The sequence below is a fragment of the Lontra canadensis genome, unplaced genomic scaffold (assembly GCF_010015895.1).
Source record: "Lontra canadensis isolate GAN:19392208 unplaced genomic scaffold, GSC_riverotter_1.0 scaffold5, whole genome shotgun sequence".
NCBI classification, from domain to species: Eukaryota; Metazoa; Chordata; class Mammalia; order Carnivora; family Mustelidae; genus Lontra; species Lontra canadensis.
In genome coordinates this window covers 34590609-34617525 of record NW_022630999.1, presented here as the reverse complement: position 1 = coordinate 34617525, position 26917 = coordinate 34590609, and the positions used below count along the sequence as shown (strand labels likewise).

At 39.3% G+C, this 26917-nt stretch overlaps 1 protein-coding gene across 5 annotated transcripts in view; it reads right to left on the bottom strand.

Annotated features, from left to right (window-relative positions):
- Window positions 1-26917, bottom strand: part of RANBP17 (RAN binding protein 17) — a 317076-nt gene that overhangs the window by 43682 nt on the left and 246477 nt on the right. For all 5 annotated transcript variants that reach the window (XM_032851794.1, XM_032851791.1, XM_032851792.1 and 2 more), the window contains 4 exons: window positions 24950-25053; window positions 19142-19230; window positions 10672-10779; window positions 7776-7858 (listed from right to left, as the gene is read on the bottom strand). In XM_032851794.1, coding sequence (XP_032707685.1) covers window positions 7776-7858; window positions 10672-10779; window positions 19142-19230; window positions 24950-25053 — 384 coding nt within the window. The remainder of the gene's footprint in view (window positions 1-7775; window positions 7859-10671; window positions 10780-19141; window positions 19231-24949; window positions 25054-26917) is intronic.

The window sequence follows — 26917 nt, the reverse complement described above, 5'->3', positions numbered from 1 at the left end:
CCGACTTTGGGCAGGAGGGCAGTGGGGGAAAGGCTTCACAGCACAGGTTATTTCTCAAGGATCAAACACAGTTTTCCAGGAAGACTTTGGAGGGGGAGGAGTGTGCACCAGGTAGATCAAACACATGGGTATGGAGGTCTGAGAAAGCAAGGTGTTGTAGAAGAAAGTTCTCAACCACTGCTATTCTACCTTTGCCTCAAATTCAGTACAAACCAAGGTAGGCATTCCCTCACCCTCTCTTTCCCCCTAAAAGAAAAGCACTGCTTACATGCGATGACAAGAGCTAGGGTAGTTTGGGGGAATGCATGGTCTACACATTTGGTTTGCTGTAAAGGCCAGGGTCAAAGGGAGAAAGGTCACCTTTTGGGGCTTTTTATGCTGATGTCCTTATGGAAGAATTAAAGGTCTTATATTCTGCAGCCAAAGGTGGAAGAGGCAGACCTAGAACTGTGACAAGAGAGAAATTTTGATCTTAAAGTGCTGGATAATCTTCATTAAGAAGGATTACTTATTTAGAATCGCAACTTTTATTTCTGTGCTGAAGTTGCAACTTCATATACATAGCTTGCCTTTGGGCTGTTTCAGACACATCTGCATTAATTTATTTTAATTAAATAAATTAATTAGTATGATGGTTACCATCATGATCTTGGAAAAATGGAATGAGTAATACTTTCGAAATAGGAAACTGCATCTCACCGTGCTCCAGGGCCTCGGCATTCTGTGGTGGTGATGAAAGATCACGGAAGAGAAGGCTTGGCCAAGTTATTTATTCACTATAATTCAGCTCTGTTCAATATGTGTTATTATTCAACAATACTTAATTGAAATTGCATGCCCTGCCCTCATATAGCTTAAAATCTCGCAGTCAGATTCACATTACTGTAAACAAAAGTAACAGGGCCAAAGTTTGGTTTTGCAGTTCCTTTAGGGGTGTGACAGTCCTCCTTGCTTGCCTGTTGCACCCCATGACTGGCAAGTCCCGCCTCCTTCCTTCCTTGGAGATGGAAGTTTCTGGAAGGGAGATCTCCGTGACACCAACGGACAGCTGGCAGTGAAGGCAGGGTCGGCCTGGCCGCCACCAAAGCCAGTGACAGTTGACACTTTGGTACCACCGTCCCAGCACAAAAGAAAATGATCCTTTCATTAATGAAATAAAGACTTCCAGAGTTTAGAATCAAAAGGAAAATCTCTAATTGTTGCTCACTGACTACAAGGCCATAACTGCATGCAGGGGAATGAGGTACTGTTGCATTCTTACCATTAGGTCTAGGGCGGGGGGTGGGGGTTAGGGTGGGTGCAGAGGCTCCCCTGGGCCTCAGGGAAAAAACACTGTGAAGTGAACAGATGATCTAGCCAAAGGCCATTCTGGGCAAGAGTGGGGGGCACACGTGCCATGGAATTGCTTTTGTTCTAACTTGGTACAGGTGTGGCAGGAAAAGAAATCTCACTAAATAATGAGGGGGAGAAAACTGAGAAGCACAGAGGACTCCTGATGCACAGAATTCAACTTATTAGAAATATTTTCCTCATTATTAGTTTATATTGTTTGGGTTTTTCTTTTTTATATTCTCTGTCCTTTTCTGAGAAACAATTTTTGTTGTTGCTTTGGTTTTTTGGGATTAGATTCCAGCATTCAGAAGTGCCCTTCTAGACAAGTCTCAAGATCTAGATTCAGAGGATTTCCATTAAAAAATGCAAAATCTCCTCTTCTACACCTTCATCTTCTCAATGAGGCTTATCTCTAGCACTTTACTTAATTTACTGTAACATGTTTTCCAATCCCTGGTACTTCTAATGTTCCTTCTCCTTTCTTTCTTTCTTCCTTTTTTCCATTGCACTTACTACCTTCCAACATACTAAATAATGTCTTTTTCTGCTTTGCTCACGAATGTATCCGAAAAGTCAGGAACAGTGCCTGCTGCTCCCAGGGTACATCTGCTGAATGAATGAAGCTCACAGAGCTAAATGTACAAAATTGCTTACTGACACAAAGAGTCCGGTAGTGGAAAATTACATGTTTATAAAAAATTACATTTATAAAAGGTGAATAAATAAACTATAGTATGACCATAAAATGTAGTATTTTACAGCTATTTAAGAAGATACGGTAAGGACACGTGGCTGGCTCAGTCAGGGCAGTGTGTGACTCTTAATCTCGGGGTTGTGAGTTTGAGCCCCACATTAGTGTAGAAATCACTTAAATAAACTTAAAAAAACTTAAAAAAATAAAAGATATGGTAAATTTATATATATTAATATGGAACAATGGCCATGATATAAGTAAAAAAAGGCAAATTACATATAGCAAGTATATTATAATATCACTTTTGGAAAAATATATCAATATACACACACATAAAAAAGTATAGAAAAGCACACACTAAACTGTTAATCATGGTTACCTCTGAATGATGAGATCATCAGAATTTTCACTTTCTATTCGCTATAGCAATTTTGAAATTCTGCAGTTTGCTAATACCACGCTAATATTTTATATTCATAGAATTTTGTAAAAGCTACCGTCTGCTTGAAATACATCTTCAAACTTCTGGGCCTTATCCTATTCCTTCAAAAGCTACTTCCTTGTTTGACTCCTCCGTTTGAGTTAGAAACTTCTTCTTACACTTCTCGAGCATAAACGTGAGCACAGCACAGCCTTAAGTCTTCATTTACTCGACTGAATACCCTTCTGGACTCAGCGTCCTCGAGGGAAGAATCACTAAGATTCCTTTTCTGTGTGTCTTATTTCTCTTCCTATCCCTTGTAACTCTCACGGTATCAGACACATAGTAAATGCTCAATAAATGCTAGCTGCCTGGATGAAAGAATCCACTGAACAGTCCACACGTGTCTGGAGATCACCTTCACTTATCTGACAGCTTACTCAGTACTTCCTGCTTGTGTGCAAAGGGGAGCTACATCCAGCATGTGTGGATCTGGCGTGGATCGTGTTCCTTAAGGTCTTGCTTTTGTAAGCCACCTGATCCTGGCGCTGGGATCCTCAAGGGGTTGATCATTCCACCGCCTTCAGAAGACTTTCATGAGCTTTACTGTCCTACTCGCTACTATTTTCTTGTCACTCCGTCACTCCAAGCAAGTTTCAGATAGGATCTATGGCCACATGTGTGTTCCTGGACAGTTTGTTTTCTAGAACTATTATTTCTTGGTGACATTTTATGAAGTCTCTAGTTATTTCAAGACCAATGCATTCTTCAACCATCTTTTTGTAGTCATTCAAACATAAATATACAATCACAATCCTTTATTCTTACAATGCTTCTAATAGTACATGGCAGTAGTTTTCAAGCTCTTTAAAAAAAATATGTATCACCTTTTCAAGAGGCGATCCTTTCTACAAACAAACCCTAGTGCAACTACGTAGCGGGTGGTTCTGGTCAAGGTGGCAAGAGAGTGCCTTCTTCCCCGCTATTTGGAGAGCCTCCATGGTACTTTCAGAGATCTCTTGGGCTCTGCAAAACCCAGCTGGAAAACCACTGGTCTGTTTTCTAGGTCACAATAAATAACAGTGGCTTGTACATTGCTTTTCAAATCCAATTTAAGCATACGATTAAGTCATACCTTAAATGCACCCGGGGCGTATATACTGCTTTAAAGAACCCTGATGTAAATTCTTATATGTAGTGAGTAATTGTAAATGTTCCATCCATTTTTAAAGTTTAGATTTTCACACACTGAGCTTTCTTAAATCAGGTATCTAAGGAAGGAATAAAAGCAGTTCCATTTTGGCTAGTCTTAGGAGAATAATCCTTATTTCTCCCTTCTGTGCACTCTTCAACCAATAGATGTCACTAAAGATACCAGTACCCAGAGGCTAAGGGAAGAAAAGATTAGACAAATGGAAATTGAGCATAAAAAACATCCAGTTCTTAAAACTGAGAAGTAGGTTTCCAAAGTAATAACATTTATTACACTGCATGCAACATTTTAACCAAAAATTTAAGAAAGAAATTTCTTTTATTAAGTTGCTCAGGCTGAATGGATCACAGTACTAAGTTTTGAAATACATGTTCTTGAAGCAATTTAAAACTCATTAGAAATAATAGGCTTGGGCTAGTAGAAAATGTGGTAAAATTTAATCCTCATCCAAATGTTACCTGGGCAGTACAAACAGGAAATTGTTTTGTGCTACTGTGGCTAACCTCATTGCTGACCCTGAGCTGTAACGGCGAGAACAGCTGAGAGCTGAAGCAAAATTAAAAACTTACATCAAAGTATATCATGACAGAATGCAGATAAATAAAACAGCATATCAAAAGTATTATTTTTCTGCCAGTCTCATGGAGCAGGAAAGGTACAGGTATTCCACAAAATATGCAACAAATCAGGTGCTTAAATGAAAAAGAGTCCTCCTGGCTCTGCACCACCCCAACCACTGACTGCCCAAACACTGCCCATGAGACGTGAGCAGAGAAGAAACCCAGTCAAGATGGGGACAGAAGGGATCACAGAATGTTCTGGCCTCTTTTCTCCAGGGGTTTCCCCTCCCTTCCACTTGGCTTACCAAAGAAATAAATAAAGCTGCTCTTCTGTGCCCTCCCAGTCACGCTCTCCCTCATCTTCTAGCCTCCTGCATGGGGACCCCATGATCTCCCTCCATGAGCATATTACAGTCTCTAGAGGTAAAAGCATGAGTAATAAAACACTAAGGGGGTGAAGAGAGATCAAATCAGCTTGGCTGATGGTGGCCAGCATGGGAATCAGTGGAGGGCAGAAGACATTTTTCCACTGAGCCTTTGGTTTCCCTTAAGCTTTAGGATAGAAATCACCATCCTTTAAAGAACTGTGCTTCCTCAGAAATATCCAAGGCACGAACTTGCTGTGGCAGCTCCTGGGTAGCACTAAGGACTATGGAGCCCAATAGGACTATCATTTGCAGTTATTCAGACTTTGAATGAAATTCGAATTCAACTGCTTGCTAGCTATGCAGTCTTTGGCGAGCTTCAGTTTCTTCCTCACAGTCATCCCAGAAGCTAACCGGTCTAAGAGCTCACCATGCATTACTGGACTGAATCCTCATGCCCACCATATGAAGCAGGTATTCTTTTCTCCATCTAACAGGAGACCGAAGCAAGAAGGCTAAGCAACTTGGCCAAGGCCAAATGAGTAATGAGTGGCAGAAAATAATACCCACTTTGAGGACTCAGTAGGCTAATGAATGATAAATGGTCTAGTGCCGGAGCACGCATGTAAGAGCTGATTAAAAAATAAAAGCTACCATTATTATGAGTCCAAGCCAAGGTGCAGAGTCTTGCTTTAATCCCCTAGTTTTTCTTTAGGGTTAAAAAAAGTGTACTGGCTTTCCTTCTCAAGAATGCTTTTTTCTCTTTTCTATTTTACCTCCTTTCTCTTCTTTTCACTCTTCCTCTCTCTCCTTCTGTCTGCTCCTCTTCTTCCTCCAATGTAATCCTCACACAGTCAAGTTTCTCAACTTTTGCTACAATGCTTTTGCCTACGTCGGACAATGGGACGGAAGACTGGGTAGCTTTTGAAGCCTATAGATTCGGCATTGTTCTGAGATTGTTTCTGGTGTCACTTGCTGGACATACATTCGGTCCTAGAGGTCCAGTAACACTGGACGAGAAAGTCACTGCTCTTATCAGTCCTACTGCAATAGTGAATAAGCCCCAAAGGAAAAATTACACTCAGTGAAAGAAACTGGATCCAGAAAAAGAAGATACAACTGTGATTCATAACAGAAATCTGACATTTCTACAGTTAAAGCTCTATCAACTACTAAGCAATTCTTATACATATATTTTTCCCTAATAAGAAGTATTATTTCCTTTTTAAAAGCAAGGGAACAGAAGCTAAGCACTTATTATAGACAGAAGGAAGCAGGACAGTGTGGTCCCAGCAGGAGCAGAACCAAAAAGTGATGTGGTCAGTGGGGCCCTGTCCAAAGAAAGCTGGTTCTGTGAATGTAAGAGAATGGCTTTGGACCAAGGAAACGCATGTTCGCCAAACGCTATTCCATGTCCCACCCTGTGCCAAGCCCTTTACCCGGAGCAGCTCATTTAACCACCTCTTCTAAGTAGATGGGTAGGTCAGGAGGTGGTCATTATTCCTAATTTTGTGTATGAGAAAACTAGGAACAAAGAAGTATGGTGTCTTGAATGAGGGTCATGGAGTTAATAAGGGTTGGTACTATGAGTGGGACTCAGAGCTTTTAATTTCCCAAAACTGTGCCTTTTCTTCTCTTCTCTTTTTTAGTAGGCTCCATACCCAGTGTGGAGCCCAGTGGGGGGCTTAAATTCACAACTCTGAGATCAAGACCTGAGCTGACATCAAGAGTTGGATGCTTAGCCAACTAAGCCACACGGGTTTCCCTAAAACTATGCTTTTTCTAAGATACTGTTTTGGAAAATGTCCAGAAACATAAAACAATGAAAGGAGTTAGATATACACTAGAAATACAGTGAACTGCATTGAGGATATTGAGAAGGGGTCCATTTTTACCTTTAGGAGGCAAAGCATTTCTATTTTATTTGATTCTAAAGTGTCTATTTTCAACAGATAAAACTGTGACAATGTAGTTGCTGGTACAGATGAATATAGGAGAGTGCAAGGTTACTGCCTTAAATAGGTGCTTTATGTAGTTTTCATACACTTGTAGTCTCAAACTCTAAAAATCAAATGCATAATTAAGACTAAGCATTTTTAACAAAGACCTATAATGCATTTAGATGATCATCCAGAATGGGTTTTGAATTGAAGTGAAAACACTTTTTGTTTTTCTTTTCTTTTTTTTAAACAAAACAAAACAAAACAAAACAAAACCAGGCTTTTACTTTTAAAAAGGTGATATACTTTTAGTGGTTTTTCCTATGCATATGTGTGCACACACTCACACTCACACACACTTAAAGAGGCTTTACAAAATTTTGTAAAATCTGTTTCAAGGTGCTCAAAAAAAAAAAAAATAGAATTACAGGTAATTTTTGAGACCAAATGTTCTCAGAGTTGGCTACTGATTTGGAAAAGTAAGAACCAACAGCCAAAAAAGAAAACACAGACAAGGAGGAGAGGACACAGGGAACCATCTTTCAAGAAGAGCACCGCATGGAGCCCGGCCTATAGGCAGCATCCAGCCAGCATGGGGCAAACTAGAACAGAGGATTCTTATCCATCCTCCCCCCATTCCCAGGTTCCAAAAAGATCTCAGAGAGTTGAGGATTTCCTTGATGAAGCTGTCAGAATTGGCAAGAATTAGGGTTTATGGTAGTCCTAAGGCTCAAATCTAACTGCTAACTGAATTTTTTGGACAATAATTGAACAGGACTAGTTTTAATAGAGAACTCTGATTCTAAGGATGCAGTGCCCCCAAATTCCCTGTCATAAAATATTTACTGCTCTTCAGGAGGATATCTTTCCAAAATTCAGTGCTGGTGACATACTCGTCTAAGCGTTCCTTGATTCACAATAGCAAATTCCCTGATGGAACTTTCGGCAATTCTGAATATGCTATAACTTTTCAATACTCTATCTAGTGTATTCCCTTTGCTTACTGACACTGCAATTTTATCCAAAAGAGATTCATCAAGTTGGTCAGGCATGATTTGTAGTCAAAGGCATGCTGCTTACTTACTTTTGATGCCAATATGATAGCTATACCTGGCTTTCCGCACTCCTATCACCCACTTCACAAATTCATACAGATAGGAAGGTTCAAAAGAACAAAATAACTAACATCTTTCTTTTCTCCAAAGAGATAAAGTTATATTGCTGAAACAAATATGGAAAAAGATACTCACCATAAGTACAGATCATTTTACTAGCTTCTCTGAAGAGAAGAATTCCATTAGGAGATGATACATCAAAATTCAAACGCTGGGATCTAAGAAATGCAGGAAAAAAATCAGACTCTATATGTACATAAACCAGATGTAGATTGAAAGTGCTTAGCATTTCCATTTATTAGAAGTAGCAGAGTACAATTATCCCTTTTAAAAAAAGATTTATTTTTTTTTTGAGAGGGAGACCGTGTTCCTGCGCGCATGAGTGTGAGTGGGGGGAGGGGCAGAGGGCGAGAATCTCAAGCAGACTCTCCATTGAGCACAGAGCCCAGGGCGGGGCTCCATCTCACAACCCACCAGATCATGACCTGAGCAGAAACCAAGAGTCAGATGCTTAACTGACTAAGCCATCCAGGCGCCCCTACAATTATCCTTTTAAAAAAATGTCACTCCATTAAACAAGTGTTGATAAAATATGTATGCTGATTTCTCACTATAAAGACATTAGGACAATTAAGAAGAGTTAATTTCATTCATTTGCTGATTCAAAGAATTCACTTTTCTCTATCAAAACTATTATCTTGACATCCTACATGGCAGACCTCCTCCTCTCTTTTCTTTTCATGCAAAGTGGTTGACAGAAAGTAATAAAAAAAATACAGGTTTGTGTATGTAAGTTTATATAAATACCTGGCTAGAGGTTTGCATTTGTAACCTCCTGTAGTGCTCCATCCATATTTTTAAAACAAATTCCAAAGTGACAGAAGGCCTAGGTACTTTTAATACTACTCATACACATAATGAATCATCTGATACTTTAGGCATATTTCAAATACATTAAATCCCATTCAGACTATAGTTTCCATGGCACATAGCTCAAACAAAGAGAAGTCCTAGAAGTTCTAAATGAGAACAATTCTACTTCCCGGGTTTCTGATGGGTACAGGAGCAGTATGAACAGGATAAAGGACTGATATGCCATCCTGACATAATACTTGTTTTTTTAATATCAATTTGTCTTTAGTTGGCTCTGATATGCCTGGTCTCTGTGCTTTCAAAAAATAGTGGTATATATTTTTAAAGGACTAGCAAAAAATATGAAAGCAGGTCTTAGCAAAGAAATGCCAAAAAAGCAAAGATACTTGCTAAAGTCCTTTTGCCAGGAATGATGAATTGTTGCTTCCCCATGCTTTTTCAAAATGCTTTAGAATAAGGTATAATGATAACTGATTAGAAATACTGTGAACTTTTGATAGTTGGCATGTAATTACTGACTAAAGAAAATAAACAAATATACATAATTCATATTAGATTCTGGAGAAATATAGACAAGATAACATATTTTCTGAGATTATGGATTTTCACTAGGAACTTATTATATAACAGTTGTGGTAGATAGTTATGAATCATTTGCCTACAGCAGGTATAAAATATATACTGCAATGATTTTTTCATTTAGTATTAAATGTTATAGCAGCAATATATGATATCAATTATCTGGTTGAAAACATCATAATCAAAAACAAATTTCTAGTATGAAATATATAGGTACCCTTCCTTTAGTATCTAAGATACATATAAGAATATGAGAATAGTTTTTAAAAAACAAACAGCCTCAAAAAGATTTATACTCACATTTATTTGCCAGGTCTTTTCCTACCTCTTGTTTAATAGATTTTAAATTATTACTGGGAAAAGCCCAGCACAAGAGCTGAATTACAGCTGCAGTCCATAGTCCTTCTCTGTCTGGCTAGTTCCCTTCTAACATGCAGTTTACAAAGAGGAACTGATGAAACAGGATGGCTAAGTGACAGGTAATTTGGTGCAAATCCATATTCACACTGACATATTTTAAAGAGGTAAAACCAGTTAGCTTTCTGCAGTTTTTCTCTTTTAGCTACATCTTTGTTAATATTTATATGCAGAGTATTTGAATCTCTGCTCCTCTGTGCAATTATAAGGTCAACTGGGCAATTTCTTTTTATTTTTAAGTTTTTAGGCAATTTCTAAGACGTGTTGTAGTTGCTAAAAAGGAAGTGTTGTAGCTGCCATTTGTTTCAGTCTTAAAAATTTTTATTAAAGTGTAATTAACATATAGTGTCATATTAGTTTCAGAACCACTACAAGATTACACCTTACACCTGTTACAATGGCTAGAGTCAAAAAGACAAGAAATAACAAGCGTTGGTGAGAATGTGGAAAAAAAGGAACCCCTGGGCACTGTTGGTGGAAGGCAAAACAGCGTAGCCACTGTGGAAAGTGGTATGGAGGGAGCTCAAAAAATTAAAACTAGAACTACCAGATGACCCAGCAGTTCCCACTACTGGGTATTTACCTCCCGACTCTCAAATGAAAACACTAATTCAAACAGATACATGCACCCTTGTTTACTGTCATCGCTACTTAAATGAGAAGGTTGAGCACATAAATCATCCACATAGGTGCACACTGGCAAAGAGGAAGAAGGATAACTTAGGAGTCAAAGCAGGGACAATCCAGGGGGCTCCTGAGACGAACTATGAGACCATGAACTGCTCTGGGTCTCAGGCCCCTTCTTCATAAAGCAGCAGCTCAACTCAGAGACCTCTAAAACTTCTTTCCTGCTTCAAAAGTCTACAGAATTGCAGTTAAGCAGTGAAAGAGTTAAAACAGCTGCCCTACCTCCATCTGTGTCTTTGACTGTTTTAAATAATGGTGGCCGTAGTCTTCCATCTCACATACCTAAATGTACTACGTTTTTCCCCCCAAGAGGTCTTGACCTTGGGGCTCTGATTCTATGGCTTTCACTGGTTATTTGAAAACTTCTGGTTCCTGAGTTCTTGCTAAGCGAATATACACATACCAGGCAGGAAAATCTGACCTCTGAAGATGCCGTCAAATAGTGATTTTCCCCCACCCCCAGTGCACTTCTTACCTATTTTGCATCAGTTCTGCCATAAGTTTTAAGATGGGAGTGGTACATGCTGGCTCGCCATACCACCGCTCGATCGTCCTCTGAAGAATGGGAAGATATGTGGGGTACCTTTAATAAAGCCTGTTAAAGAACTTAAGGGTCAAAAGAAATATTGTTCCTGAAAATTGGCAGCACTTAAAGAGCAAAGAAGAAATCCACATTTGCTCTATGTTTAGTATATCACGGCAATTTTATAAATTGCTCTCCCTAACCTGCACAGCTGTACATTTTTTGGGGGGAGGGGCTGTAAATGATTTGTTCTTCTTTGTAACATATCCCACACATTATGTTGCTTCATTCTTGGTATATACTATAAACAGAAGACATATTCTGAAAGAACACATATAAGAATCATGCTTAATACTGTATGAAAGGAAAAGAAATCTAATGAGGATAAAAACATATTTGAATTGTTAATACCAGTTTCTTGGGTATTAAACTACTTAAGAATATATGCTTATTATAAAATTTTGAAAATATATAAAAGTAGAGGGAAATAATAATAATAAGCCCCATACATCTGTCTTTCAGCTTAGAAACTACCTATTCTCTTTTTGTTTTTTTTTAAGTTGTTGACTTGCTTGGCTTGGTTCCACTGTAGCAGCTCCAAGGAGCACTGGAGATGTTAGCTTGAAGAAAAGCTCTGGGTCACTTTTAACGTACTCAGGGTCAGCTAAAAGGTAGTCCCATGTGCACCCAAGGAGGAGCTCTCAAACATCCTCAGCAACAGTAAGAAGTATGCACCTCTGCGAAGTCAACGGTGAGACCAGCAGAACTGGAAAACTCTGACTCACCTCTCCTGGCCCTTTAAGCCATAACTGACTCCTTCCTTGACAAATGGACACATAAATATAAAATTAAGGCCTAAAATTGCAGCAGGGAAACAAAAACAAAAACAAAAACAAAACAACTCTTGATATGCCACTCCTTCATTTCCTTTTTCTTTTCCTATTCTCTAGGCCTCTCTCTTTCTGATGTTTTCTGGTGTACTTGTCTTTTTGTTTCAATGAAAGTGCTGAATGGAATCACTTAATGGCGTACCTTCCCTGTGGGTATGGGTAGAGATCTCCATGGTGAAAAAGAACACAATTTTCTTCCCTGCTCTTAGAATACATTTCAAATTCATTAGGATAGCATACAAGGCCCTTTAAGATCCAGTCCCTGCATACCTTCAGACTCCTCTCTTAGGATTCCTGCCTTATCCATGATTCAGCCATTCTTAATCCTCTGCAAATCCACAGATGCCAACTCTCTCTTCTATTTTTCTTTTTTAAAGATCTTATTTATTTATTTGACAGAGAGAGATACAGCAAGAGAGGGAACACAAGCAGGGAGAGTGGGAAGAGGAGAAGCAGGCTTGTAGGAAGCCTGATGTGTGGCTCGATCCCAGGACCCTGGAATCATGACCTGAGCCAAAGGCAGATGCCTAATGACTGAGCCACCCAGGTGCCCCAGATGCCAATTCTCTTGTCTCCATTCCTCTACTTGCAGCTTCTTCTGCTTTAACCCATTCCTGTCTTTCAACATCTAGCTCAAGTTCACGTCCCATGGGACGGTGAAACCTTCTCTCTTTTGTCAAAAGGCACCAATCTCTTTCTTATCTATGTTCAATGAGCACTGTGACCCCATCACTCTCTCTTTTTTTTATTATGTTAGTCACCATACAGTACATCATTAGTTTTTGATGTAGTGTGCCCAACATCACTAACCATCTGGGAAATACAAATCAAAACCACAATGAGATACCACCTTACATCAGTTAGAATGATAAAAATGAACAAAACAAGGGAACGACAAATGTTGGCAAGGATGTGGAGAAAGGTGAACACTCTTATACTGTTGGTGGGAATGCAAGCTGGTGCAAACACTTGGGAACAGTATGGAGGTTCCTCAAGATGTTAAGAATAGAGCTACCCTACGACCCAGCAATTGCTCTACTAGGTATTTACCCCAAAGATACAGATGTAGTGAAGAGGCACAGGCACTGTTCAGCGCAGCAACGTCGAAAAGAGTCAAACTGTGGAAGGAGCCGAGATGCCCTTCAACGGATGGATGGATAAAGATGTGGTCCATATGTACAATGGCATATTACTCAGCCATCAGAAAGGATGATGACCCCGTGTCTCTTACAACAGACTCTACTAGGGTTGCTTGCTTGTGTTACCGGCCTGCCGCATTAGATAGTGAGTTTCCAAAGGGCAAAGATTGTGTTTCCCTACCTTGCCCCCACCATTGTTGCTTGTCCCTCAGAAGCCTTCCTGGCTTCCCCCCTCTGAAGACTTAGCTGGTATGTTTCCTGTATATGGACGTGGTACCCTGTGCTAATGCTTTTATGTCTCTTTATCTCTCCTATTATATTATACGCTTCTTGAGGGCAGGACCTAGGCACTTGTTGTACACATGGGCCTCGTACAAAGTGGGCTTCAATAAATATTTGTTGCTGTAAACCTGTCAACCTAAAAATGAGGTATAGCATATTTGATGAGAAGTATCTATTTCTTTTTAACTGTGCATTTCATTTTGAAGCTTCAGGAAATAATTCATATAACGTTCAATAAAATAAGCCTTCTAATCCCTTAAGAGTGGCAAGCTCCCCCAAATTGCAAAAAGCAATACTTTTGTCTCCCCAGATATACAATGTTAAGGCTCTGTATTTGCATGTGTTGTATTTGTATATGTTGAAAGAATTTACTTAACAAGTATTTACTAAAGGCCTATTCTATAACTGTGTATTCATTGTTTTAGACTCTCTGGAGACACCAGTGAAACAAACATTGAAAAATTCCTGCCCTCGTGCAATTTACATTCTAATAAGAAAAGACAAAAAAATAAATAGAAGACATATATAATATGTTAGAAAGTACTACAAAGGAAAATAAGGTGAAGAAGGGAGATAAGAAGTGTTCCAGTTGGATGAAAATGTAAAAAAATGAAATCAATGAACTTAATTATTAATTCCATTTTGGCTGTTGTCAGATAACTTACTGCTTTTTCCATGTAGTAGAAAATACACTATTTTTGATAGCTCACAGATACTATGTGCTATTTACTGCGCTAGGGGTGAGGGATCCAGAGATACGTAAGACATCGCTTTTATTCTCGGGGAATTCATCCTCAAGTCTGGGTGGTTGACATACAACAGAGATGCTCTTGAGTACCCCAATTCAGAGGCAGTGTCAGAGAAACAGAGGTGAGAAGAGATTCCACTAAGAGATCTCCTGAGCACAAACTCAGTGATCATTAGTGGGAAAGCATCGGAAAGGCTCGTCAAGAAACTGCGAAGACCCCAATCTCAGAACCTAAGAGTATCGTAGGCACATGCAAGCCCCTTTGCCAGGCATTCTAAAGGCGTCTAGACCATCCTATTTTTCAGAGCACACTGCACTCATTATGGGAGAAAGCCGGGGGATAGGAGGGGATGCTTCCTTTTCTGTGCAGAATGAGAGTGGGGCCAATTCTAATATGCTTCTGACAGAGGTGACTGCCACAGAGAAAATGAGTGATTACTGGAAAGCAGAGTGGAGGTCTACCAAGCAGGGAGGTGAAAAGGGCTGCAGAGTGAGAGTGCCAGACTCAGATTACAGGGTGAGAAGCAGACCCCGCTCTCGGAGTTTAATTTTCCAGGGCCTGTGAAGACCATGTATATACGGAAAGCAGGAGGACAGTGGGAGCCCTTAGGTAGAAGCAGCACAGACTTAACTGCTTTCACCTAACCTTCTTGATGAATTCCTAACGTCTAGATCAGATAAAGGAAAGATCAAAAGCATTAATGATAGGATGCTGCCTTAATCAGATGCCAAATAGGACACAATGAGAAGTACGGGCTTTCCTTCTTGACAACCACCACCCATCCATCCACCCACCGCGCAGTTAGTGTAACTTACCATGTGCCTGGCCCCAAGTAAACAGAAATGAGTAAAAATGTAATTCTTTCCCTCTGGGATCTCCTAGTAGGGAAAGCATGGTAATATCCTAGAAGGCAATAAAGGAGTTTTTCTTAAAACTGTTAGGGGATAGGGGTGTGAAGATGTGATTCCAGAATACAAACAGCCTGCCAGCTCAGAGCTGTTTTGCAAAACAGTATACCTTGTCCACAAAGGCAAATGCTGCTGGAAGTCTTTCCTTTCTCTCCTGTCTAGCAAACGCCAATCCACCTTTCCCCACCTTGCCCAACTTCCACTTCCCTGAAAAGCCTACTTATTTTTGTTTGTTTGTTTTGCCAAAAATGCCAATCTCTTCCTCTTACATGTTCATAGGGTCCTTTGCATACATCTTTGTGACAACACACTATTCGTTAGCATGTTATTTATACTAGTGAATATTAGTATGTTAACCCCCTAGATAGTGAGCTTCTAAAGTGCCATCTATTTTATTCATTCTGGTAAAAAGCAGTCCTTTTATTCAGTCCTCAGGCCTGACACACAGGACTTAAAACAATGCTTGCTGAAGTGATTTTTCAGGTGTACTTTCTTCCCTATTTCAGTCTGTCCAACACAGCGCCGATTACTTTCTTCTTGAAATACAATTCTGATTTTGTTAGTCAGAAGGAAACAACTGCCTCACACTATCTATGGGATAAGGGTCTAAATTCCTTAGCTTGATATTCAGGGGTCCCAGGCAACCTGCATTTCCTACCATGAAATCAGTGGTACCTACAGCAAAATATCTTCTCCTCTACTCCCCTTCCAAGACCTGTGCTTGGGCCAACCGAAAACCTCTTACTTCATCGTTCCAACACTCTAATCCTACTTGTTTGGTAAAATCCAGGGAAATAGCCGCGCTTTGACAGAGCCCTTCCTGATTCCCCAGCTAAATGCAATCACACTCTATTTGTGTCTGTTGTTATGGCACTCATCACCTTCTGTATTTTATTACAGTCATGTATGTAGGTATCTAACAGTCTCTATTTAATTATAAGCTCATTTGGGGGTAGGATTTGAGTCAAAGTAATCTACATCCCTCATGAAACCTAGCACAATCCTTAGCCAAATTTTCTGAATAAGTGAGCAAATGGGATCCCTCTGTCTCATTCCATATTTGGGAGAGAAACAGACCTAACAACAGTGCTGGAGTATTTCCTTTGCGCCAGACATTACAGCGGGCCCTTTACAGATGTCAGTTCACGCACTTCTTATACTACACCTGTGAGACGGGTATGATTAGCCCTGTTTTATGGAGAAGAAAACTGATTCTGAGACAGTGAGGAAGTTCCCCAAAGCCCCCACAGGTTAAGTGGTGAAGCCAGGACCGGACTCCACGACTGTTTTATTCTGAGGTTTGCACCCTTCTGCATACCTACACAGGGTCTAGACTTGTCTTTGTACGAAGTGTTTACGCATGCTAATAAATAGCACCGATGACCTGACTGAAAACCAGTGGACTCAGAGATCAGGTTATGACAATCATACACATTTCTTTTTCCTTTTTTTTCCAATTGCTGTCTGGATCCTTGACACTTAGCAGTCTAAGTATGACCTGGGAAAAAGTCTAAACAAGGTGGCTAAATGCAGTACAAGGTAAGGTGCTTTTATATTGTCGTGTTCTCACTATAGGGGCAAAGAAGTGTATCAGCGATTCCTCAATTCTTCAGTAGTGGAACAATTTATCAACATGTTTGCTATGTAGTTTCAGGCAATTTACTTTTGGAAGGACAGTGATAAGCAATGCAGTTCGTGTAGCAGTTAATGCAGTCAGTGTTTACAGAAATGCTTTTGAATTAAATAGCTAACCACTAAAATAGCATTTTATCAAATAATCGCCATAAATAAAATGCATTTTGACTTTAAGATGACATGTGCTCTTATAGGACATTTCTTCTGCATGCTAAGGACTGTATAACGAATTAGAGAACACACATTTATGTGAATAAAAGGCAAAAATAAACTTTCCCCAGCAGTAATGTGGGAATCATCACTGATGGTTTGACATATCAATATTTCAGTAAGAATAAATGACTTTCATATCCATGTTTTTTTAAAACCATATACTTATTCATTTTTACATTACTAGAATACTTTGAAAAGAATCTATACTTTATCACCTGAAACTGCTTAAAGTATTTCAAAATATTTTAATAAAGCTTTTCGAATTATCTAATAATGTAACTTTTAAACAAATTTTACTATTATTATAAATATTTGCTCTTCATCCCTTGCCCAAAGGAAAACTATAAATCTTGTCTCAACTGAATGAACACCATTTATCATATTCATTTTGTTGTCAATACAATTATGAAAAGCCTTTGGCCTTTTCCCAAGGAAGCTGATTTGCTACTGAAACTCAATTATTATAAGCAAAGCCGGTACAAGCCAACCCATTTGGCAGTTCTAACACAGCTTCCTGCATAACTGACACTTCGCCCTCCACCACGGACCCTAATAACATCAACATCTACGGTCACGTGGAGGAGACAATAGTTTCCAGTTCAAAACAAAACATTAAGTCCTGAGGCCTTCCATTTGCTATTGTCTGCCATCTGCTGGACAAAAGTTTCATTTCAGCTAGATGCCAAAGAGACGAAGCTGGGGAGGAAATGGAAAACAGACTTAATTAAAAACTTAAATTACAATGCGTCCTAGGACTTTTAGGTGGAGTCAATTATGGCACATATTTATATTCCTTGGCACTGCAGGGAAAGGTTCTGGACTTGACTCTTGGTTGGGACTGCCGAGGAGGGAAACGTGAAGCATTAATTATCGGGCATCCTAGAGTTGCAGCTTGGTTCAAGATCACGATCACTTTTAAAGTGCCGAAACTAGGTTCTTATGATTTTTCAAATAAATGAAAGTTTTTACTTTGTGAGCTTCTACTTATGTTTAGATAAACAAAGGTCACATGTGATTTCAGTGTATTCTTCATAGTTAAAAGAATTTTAGGACTTCCCATATTAAAAACTATAGTCTCTCTACATGTACTTTGCATGCTGAAATAAAAACACGGTTCTTCAATGGCACAGAAAATTCTTATCTCTAATCCTTCTATGGACACATATAGCTGATGAAGTAGGTTTTATTTTTTTTTAAACTTTTTTTATAATTTTATTTATTTACTTGACAGACAGCGATCACAAGTAGGCAGAGAGGCAGGCAGAGAGAGGGGAGGAAGCAGGCTCCCTGCTGAGCAGAGAGCCCGATGTGGGGCTCGATCCCAGGACCCCGAGATCATGACTTGAGCGGAAGGCAGAGGCTTTAACCCACTGAGCCACCCAGGCACCCCTTATGAAATAGGTTTTAAACAGTAACTAAAAATGTAAGTTAGTATTCAAATTAATGTTAAAAAAATTTTTTTTAATGTGTAGAGTTCTCCCTAAAACATGCCCAGATTCCTTGTTAGCTATGTTTTTGGCCTAACTGTGGCATCCATAGTGAAAAACTGCCTTTAAGAAGTTTCTTCTGCAGTTTAATTTATGAAGGAAGTTTGGATAAGAAGAACCTGAAAAGAGCAACTGAGAAACAGTGTAACTTAAAAAATAAAATAGCTTTAAGGCTATCGAATTCTTCTTAGGTGCTCTAATGGTTTTATATATAAAGACATGAAAACATATTACACCTATATGACTTGTATAAATTGTCACTTCCTATTAGGATCAAGGAGGATTCATACAATATTATTAAAACAATATTAACAGCAACTATTTATGACTCCCAAATATGTTTCAGACACTCTATAAAATGTGCTACCTATTTTAATGGTTGCAGCGAGCCATGATGCTGGATGTCTCCTTTTTTTAAATGAGAAAACCAACTCACAGAAGTGAAACGACTTGCCAAGGTTTACACGGCAAGTGGAGAGCTGGATTTTAAGCCTGGTCTGACACCAAAGTCCGTGCTCGTCTCACTCTTATGTGAAGAGGTATTTCTGTGGGGGGATGTTTGTTTGTTTCTTTGTTTATTTATGTTGTTCTCCGTACCAAGCCTTGGCAAAGGAAAATTCAGGTTTTATACCAAAGGAAAAATCCTGACCATTTATTTCCCCTTTTTCGTGTCCACTAAAATTTTCATGATGGTGAAAAACTGTAGCATGATGAATTAAGCCTCTGAGAGATAAAGTAACCTTCTCAGCCCTGCTAATTGAGATGGAGTAGAAATTCAAATCTGCTCGAAAATGCCAAATGGTAAGATTCATTGATCCTGAGTTAAAGATGTTAGCCTGATTATTCCTGCAACCCCTACATAAACAATCATTTGGGGATGTGATTTTTAAGTTGTCAATATTTAATGGCACCAAAAAGTGACCTCTCTGAGCTGGGTCTCCAAATGCTGTGCTCAGTTATCTGCACTGCTGCCACTGTGCTGTAATTTTTAGCTGATTACACATTAGTTCATTTAGCTTTGTTTCCTCTTCCCTACTGTGCCATACTATTAAACGAAAGCAAGGGGCCTGGCATCCCTCTGTGCACAGAGCTGGTATTGTCACAGTGTAATAAGGATACATCCAGTCAAACAGCATGGTGTAGCTGGTCTTTGTGTTCAGTGCAAAGGCAATCCCTCGAAGATCTCTTGCCAGCCCGATCAACATACGCTGTCAGTGGGAAAGAGACACAGTAATTGATTTTCACGTTAGCACAGAGCAGATGGAGTAATAATCAGGCAATAATGACCACATATCTGATTTTGATTCATTAGCTAAAATGTCTCGCTCGGATCCCTTTCTATAGAAAACCATAGACCCTTTTAAACAAACAGACCATCAAATCTGCTGACCAACCCGACTTCACTTCTTATAAACTGAGCTAAGTTATAATTCCAGTAGTTTAGGAACATTTGGATTCTTCATATACTTTGTTTCTGAATAATGCCAATTAGGGAAAAAAAAGCGGCGGGGGGCGGGGGGAGAGATGAGGATTGATAATTCCACAGAACAGAGATGCTCAGGGTCCAGACATTATTTAATAATACCAAAATCTTAACCACACCGGCTTGCACGCCATCGGTCCCACTATGCAACCTAGCGTTTATCCTGGAAGCACACTGGAATTCAAAGATCCCAAAAGAGTATCTCTAGTCACTGAGGACAAAATAAAACTGGCCAGGTGACTTTTCATGACGATGACATTCTGAGAAGGGCATTTGCATTCCCCAAGCAAGGAAAAGGAAAGGAAAAGGTGTAAGGAAAAGAGATCTGTACTGGTTATTAGAAAACTTGAATTTGAGTCACAGCTCTGTTGCTTGACTGTAAGACTTAAGGCAAGGCAACAACTTACAGTCTCTGTTTTCTCATCCACAAAAGGGGCTACTATTGCCTCTTTCACAGAGGCATTGTGAGGAATAAATTTAATAAACTTATGTGAAAATGCCTAGCAGGAGCCTGACACGTACTAAATGTTCCATAAATATTTAGTTTTAGAGAGACAGAAAAAAAACAACTTGATTCTTAAATAAAAGAGATCTGCCTTGTACTCTGGACTCTTAATTAAGCTGTCCTTAGGATGATGCTTGGGAAGAGAAAAAGAAAACCCATGAACAGATGCTAGAATGTCAGAACAAAGAGCACAAATAAACATAATTGCAAAACAAGGGGGTGGGATAATTGAGATATGCAACTGCGATTTCTGAAGATACTGTTTCAGTAGAAAGATTCTGCCAGGAAATGGGTTCTGAAGTCTTCTGTCAGATTTTCTTTTCTTTTTCCTCACACATTGGTAAGAAATGAAACCCTCTTTATAGGAAGGCCTTTAAATGATCATCAAGGACTTGAAAGTGAATCTGAAGCCTCATCTTAATGGCTAAATAGCATCTTGAAGTAAATTAACCGTTTGTCTGTCAGAAGTACCTGCAATTTCTGATCGTCCCCCAACCCTGTACCTAAAAGGTGACTAGATATAACCAGAAGTCATCATTTATAAAATATTTAGTTTCTAACCACCTAAGCGTTTCTGAATTTGAGTCTGCAAACCCTGAATTTCTTCTCTGCTTCTTTAAGTGACTCATTCTTTTTCCTTTCATAATCTCACTAGTCCTTGTTAGTCTAGAATCAGCTTGCCTCCTTACAGTTCTCTCATGTGACTTGCTATTTAAAAATTAAAAAAAAAAAAAGCCATTTTGCCTTTTATGTAACCTATTTTCACCACCTGGAACCTGCTCCCCTCTTTTGCAGCTTTCCACGTTTCTCACAGGCTCTGGAACAAAATACGTCTTCTAAGAAGCCTTCTTGGAACAATCCCACTCAGTATTTAGCTCTGCAGTCTTTCTAAGACAGTGGGCATTTTGGTCTACTTGTATTATGTAAACTTACAGGTTACAGTAAGTCTCCACATATACCTAAGGCACCCATGTTCAGCTCTAAACTGGTCAAGAGGAAACAGGGGTTTTATTTTCCTTGTCCTAGCGCAAAGAGCTCTTAAAATATCTTTTGACTCTCTTCATTACACAAAAAGGTTTAACATTTATTTTATCAGATTTTTCTTCTTTAAAAGATGCCAAAATAATAAAATCTAAGTGCCTCGAATCTATGAAATTATATCACTGTTTAATTTCAGAAAATGTTACTATAGAGCGGAGGAAGCATGTAACAACCTAGGAATTAACTGTGTGTTTTCAGTAGTTTTCACTGGACAGGAAAATGCAGTGTCCACCTGGGTAAGAAACAGATTTCTTAGGCTCAAACAGTATCTTGTTTCTTACGGGAGCAAGAGAACTGTAATAGTCTATAGAGATACTCAAACGACACGAAGGGAGTACTTTCTTGGTGGCCAAAACATACCCAGCTCTGCTCTGGACAGGACGACTGCTACCTAGCAGTTCAACTGGACTACTAAGCGGTCTCAGAGAGCCAGAGGCGGTCTGATTGAAATTTAGGGAAGGAGGAGCCACGGTTCACCATCTCATTTAAAATAGTACGAAGAGGTTTATTTCAAAAGTTGCCCTTCTCCTACGGTTGGTCCACACTTGATTGATCCTATGTGTTCAGTGAGGCTGGTTTTGGGGGGCCGGGTAGGTCTGGGGTATCTAATCGTAAGGATTCCTTCTGGATAGTTCGAGGAGAAGCCGCTCAGTGCTTCAGTACGCCGCACGGTGAACAGTTGTCTGTGTGCCAAGTGTGAGACGAATGGGCCGGGAAACAGCTGAAATGCGGCTCCTTCCACCCTGACCCCCAAAACAGGGTTTCTAATGGAAAGTCTGACAGACCCTTTACTGTAGTGGCACTACTGGGGGCAGCTATAATATTATCCTCATAATTCTACTATATAATAACAACAAAGAAAAAGAAGGTGAAGGGTCATTGTGCTTTGTCTTTAGAATTAAGATGGCTGTCTTCATCCTTACAGCATACTCTTAATTCTGGAGACACATCTTAATAACCTCTAAATAGTTCCAACAAAAGAGCCGTGTCAGAGGAATGAGCAGGCCCCAAGGTGTTTCAACTGGAGTGTTTTCATCTGCCTTTATTGCTCTATCCCTCTCCAGAATTAAGGCAATAACCTGTGATAAATTATTCAGGAACTGCTACAGGGATCAAAGCAAAATCATTCTGTTAAAGTGCTGTTTGCAACATTTGGCACTTAGTGCGAAAACTTTTAATGTGCGCATGCTGAAAATCAAGGATTTTAAATAATTTAACATTGTGGAGTTTTTACGAAGGGACTAAAGATAGCAGGTTCCTATTTAACTGCTCCTCTTCCTCCGAGAAGTTTTCATTCATTTTCCTTAAACTCGATGACGTCATGGCCAAATACAAAATGACGCACGAGGCAAGGGAGTAGTGGACTATATTTCACTATGGATACAATTATAGGCGGACACACACACATTTTGAACAAATGCTTTGGAGCCAGGACCTGTCACAGCATTTTCTTTCTTTTTCCCTTTGCTATGAAAGCAAAAACCCAAGACAAAAATTCAACGTTCTCTTCAATTTTATCAGGACTAAGTAAGAAAACAAAGCTATAAATGTAAGAGTTTTGCAGCATTTCCTCCCCTCACAACCATATTTCAATTTGGCAACACAGGTCCTTGCTGCTTCTGTTCATCCCGAAATCCGCATTTGAAAAATATCTAAAAATAGGGAGTTAGAAAATGCTGGTAAGGGTTGCAAATTAAATGAATTTGGCAGTCCTGCGGCATTTTCATAGAGATATTTTAACAGCATCACCTCCTGTGGATTGGAATACTAAATACTTTATTGAAGAACAAAACAGAACTGTTTTTATCTCTAGTACTTGCGAAATGAAGTACCTGAAAGCACTTTTGCATGTGTTATTTATTCATCATGATAGAAAAATAGCCGCAACCTAATAAACTACATTTAAAAGCAGTTAGTGCAAAAGTTGTGTTTATGACAAAGCAACAGATTTAGCTCTTTATCGGTAGCTTAAAGCACCCAGTTTTCTTTCTACAAATTAGACAGATGGTGCTTACGGTAGAATTTACTAAAGGTCTGTCACAACGAATGCAGCCAAGCTGCATATTTAATCACTGCAGAATCTTGTCTACCTGCAGCTGCCAACTGCTAATCCAATTTCCCTGATAAATGTGGCAAGAGACACGATCAGCAATAAAGAGCATCTAACTCCATTTTCCTGCAGGGCGTCTTTTGATGAACACTTCGGACGGAAGCGCGGCGTGCTCCGTGTGGCCCTGGCTCGTGGCAGCTGCATGCATTCTGAGGCGCAGTTCTCAGGTTACTCACTTAATTCTGCCTCTATCATTACGTTGCTATTGATCTCAGTAGCTGCTGCCTACACGGCATTACTCTAGACGAAGCCGGATCAGGCAGTTATCATGCATCAAACTTGCTCAAAAGCCTGGAGATTTCCCCTTAATTACTTGTGATTTTATTTGCAAATACCGTTCAAGTGTAATCAAGCAGTCACTTTCCAGGGTCGTTAAGAACTTGCTGGTTTAGGGATAGATCACTGGAACTCCGTTAAAAATGACTCTAGGAAGACGGTTTCTATCGAGCTAGATGGGATTACATTAAAATGGCTTGGAGTATAATGAAATCTTCAAATGAGACAAATGTGATTTTTATAAAGATGCTGTTTTTCAACCTCACTGCTTCTTTCTGACATAAAGGGCACCGAGAGCCACCTTAAAGCCGCAAAGTTTTTGTGGGTCCTTCAGAATATTTGGGGGACCTCTTAAGAAATACAGCTAACCTGAGGAGAAACTCTGGTGAAGAGTTTTCACGAGACGACGAACGCAATGAAAATCCCTAAGATCCTTTTTGGTTTTAAAAAATTCTGAGTTTTAATATTCACTTCAAAACTCTATTTCAAAAGATATCCCACTTGGCTAATTATTCTGGTAGAAGAATTACACTAAAATAATCATCAAAGGCTATCGTTTTAATATCTGGCTTCTTACTGCTAATATATATATATATATATATATATATTTAGGGAGAAGAGAGGCCATCAAAATGATGGTTAATGTTTTTGACTTATTCCAAATAACAATAAAATATGACTCCAGTATCACTTACAAAAGGTGCCTGCATCCTCTAGAGTACATTTGTCTTTTAAAAATAATTATCAGTGTCAATCTGTTTAAAATAGCCCAGACACATTATGATTTCAGAAGATGCTATTCCTATTTTGCAGATCTTGTGTTCCCCACCCCCCACATTAAAATATGGGACTGTTTTGTCACAAACAGCTTGCTACACTTAAGGATTTTACTAATAAAACATAATGTTGTCTTAGATATTATGACTGTTGCCACAGCTGAACTGACTTGTCAAATCAATCCTAATACGGCTCCCACAGGCACATAAAAACCTTATTTAGCTATCAGTTATCCTAATCACTTTGTTCAGTTTAAGAATGCAATACTTCAAGACCAGCTTCTATTTATACATATATGCCTAGCCATTTAATAAAGTCTTGATTTATATAAATTCTTGTTTAAAAAAATATTTAGAGATGTAGTGTTTTAGCATGTGTACGTGTATGCATTCCTCCATATAAATACGTTGAGGCATACAGTGCAGGGCAGATGAGGGAATAGGGATGCTTGAAGTGGTGTACCTGTGAGAAGTGTTCTTTTAAAGATACTAACTGCCTCAAGAGATAAATCATCTAATCGCAAACTGTCCAAAACCACGCGCTGACCTCAAAGTCAATTTGTACAAGAAACTAAAGAAGTACTTCATGGAAAGTACAACTCAAAGACATGTACAATTGAGGAAGCAAGACGTATAAGGTACAGAGCACACAGAAATATGCAGAAACCTCTCTGTGGATCTAGATATCCCAGAATGAGCAAAATTATCTTTTTGTCATGTTTAGGAACAAACCCACCTTTACATCTTCTTGTTTAAAGTTGTTGTTGAATATTTGTAAGACTGTTTCAAAAGAGACTGTAAGAGGCAGCATGAAATTCTCAAATTCGTCTTCATCTTCGCCTATCAGAAAAACAAAAGGGTCACCATGGTTTAAAATGCATGCTATTGTCCATTAGCCTAGGCAGTGAGTGCTTCATTCGGGCTTAGAAATGCTCCCGGGAAGGGGTCAGGCTGCAACCACACTCCTGACGCATTCTGTACTTTGTTTGGCTCATTGAATATTCTGGTGTTTTGCCTTCTCTTTTGCACCAAATGAAATAGCAAAATTACTTACGAGCCTTTTTTTTTTTCTTCTGTCTCTTTATTGGATCAAACAGACTCATGCCCCAGGCATCTCAACCCTTCAGTTCTTACTGCCCCCAGAGCTTCCCCCATGCCTCAAGGAAAGCCACTTTCAAAGCCTCAGAGACAGGGATCCTTTTTTCCCCTTCTCTTTAGGTGCCAAGGCCCTAAAGGGCTCACAGACTCAGGTGCCCAGATAGCTCTAAGTTATTATTCCCCTTTATTTATGTTCTTTTTTTTTTTTTTATTAATTTGTTAAACAGATAGCAGGGAAACTTTTATCTGCCAAATAAGATGGGGTCCCTCATGGGTCATTTGGATTTTAAGTACATTCTCCATGGGTACACTTCCTCTTGCACTAAGCTCCCTTTTCTTTATAGAAATGAGTCATTTTTTATTTTATTTTTTTTTTTCCCCTTGAAAGATAGACTGCAGTCCCCTTAAGGATTCTATCAAAGCAGAATCTTCACTTCAAACATGGATATGCACAAATCACAATTTATTTATTTTTTATTAAAAAATTTATATTTGAGTATAGTTGACAATGTTACATTAGTTTCAGGTATACAACATAATGATTCAACTTCGTGTCATGCTCTGCTCACCCCAAGTGTAGCTACGATCTGTCACCACGCAATGCTATTACAGTATCATCGACTACATTCCCTAAGCTATGCTTTTATTCCTCTGACTTATTCATCCCATAACTGGAAGCCTGTATCTCCCAGTCCTCTTCACTCATCTTGCCCATCCCCTCACCTCCCTTCCCTCCAGCAACCATCAGTTTCTTCTCGGTATTTATATTCTGATTCTGCTTTTCATTTGTTTATTAATTTTTTTTACATCCTACCTGAGTAAAATCATATGATATTTGTCTTTGTCTGACTTATTTCACTTAGCATAATACCTTCTAAGTCCATTCATGTTGTCATGAATGGCAAAATTTCATCCTCTTTTATGGCTATGTTAGTATTTCAGTGTGTGTGTGTGTGTGTGTGTGTACACATCACATCTTCCTTATCCATTTAGATTGCTTCCGTGTCTCAGCTACACAACTGACAATTTATATAGTATTCTTTTCATAAGGGGCAGCTTAAAAAAATTATTTATTTATTTAGAGTGAGCAAGGGGAGAGGCAGAGGGAGAGGGAGAGAATCTCAAGCTGACTCCATGCCGAGCATGTGCAGCCCAATGCAGAGCTCCATCTGATGACCCCAAGGTCATGAGCAGAGCCAAAATCAAGAGTTAGACACTCAACCAACTGAGCCACCCAGGGATCCCAAGGGGTTTTTTTTTTTCTTTACTTTAAAAAAAGATTTTATTTATTTATTTGAGAGAGAGAGAGAGAGCGCGCGCGCGCGTGTGTGTGTGTGAGTGGGGGGAGGCAGAGAAGGAGAAGCAGACTCCCTGCTGAGCAGGAAGCCTAATGTGGGGCTCGATCCCAGGACCTGGAGATCATGGCTTGAGCTAAAGGCAGACAGTTTAACAGACTGAGCCACCCAGGTGCCCCAAGGGGTTTCTTTTAAATAAGAGAGTTGATTCTCTCCTTCATCCTATGCCACGTGAATTGTGAGGCCCCCCCACCACACTTTACTGAGAAAGAAATAGACAGAGAAAGGTTAAGTGACTTACTCAGGGTAGC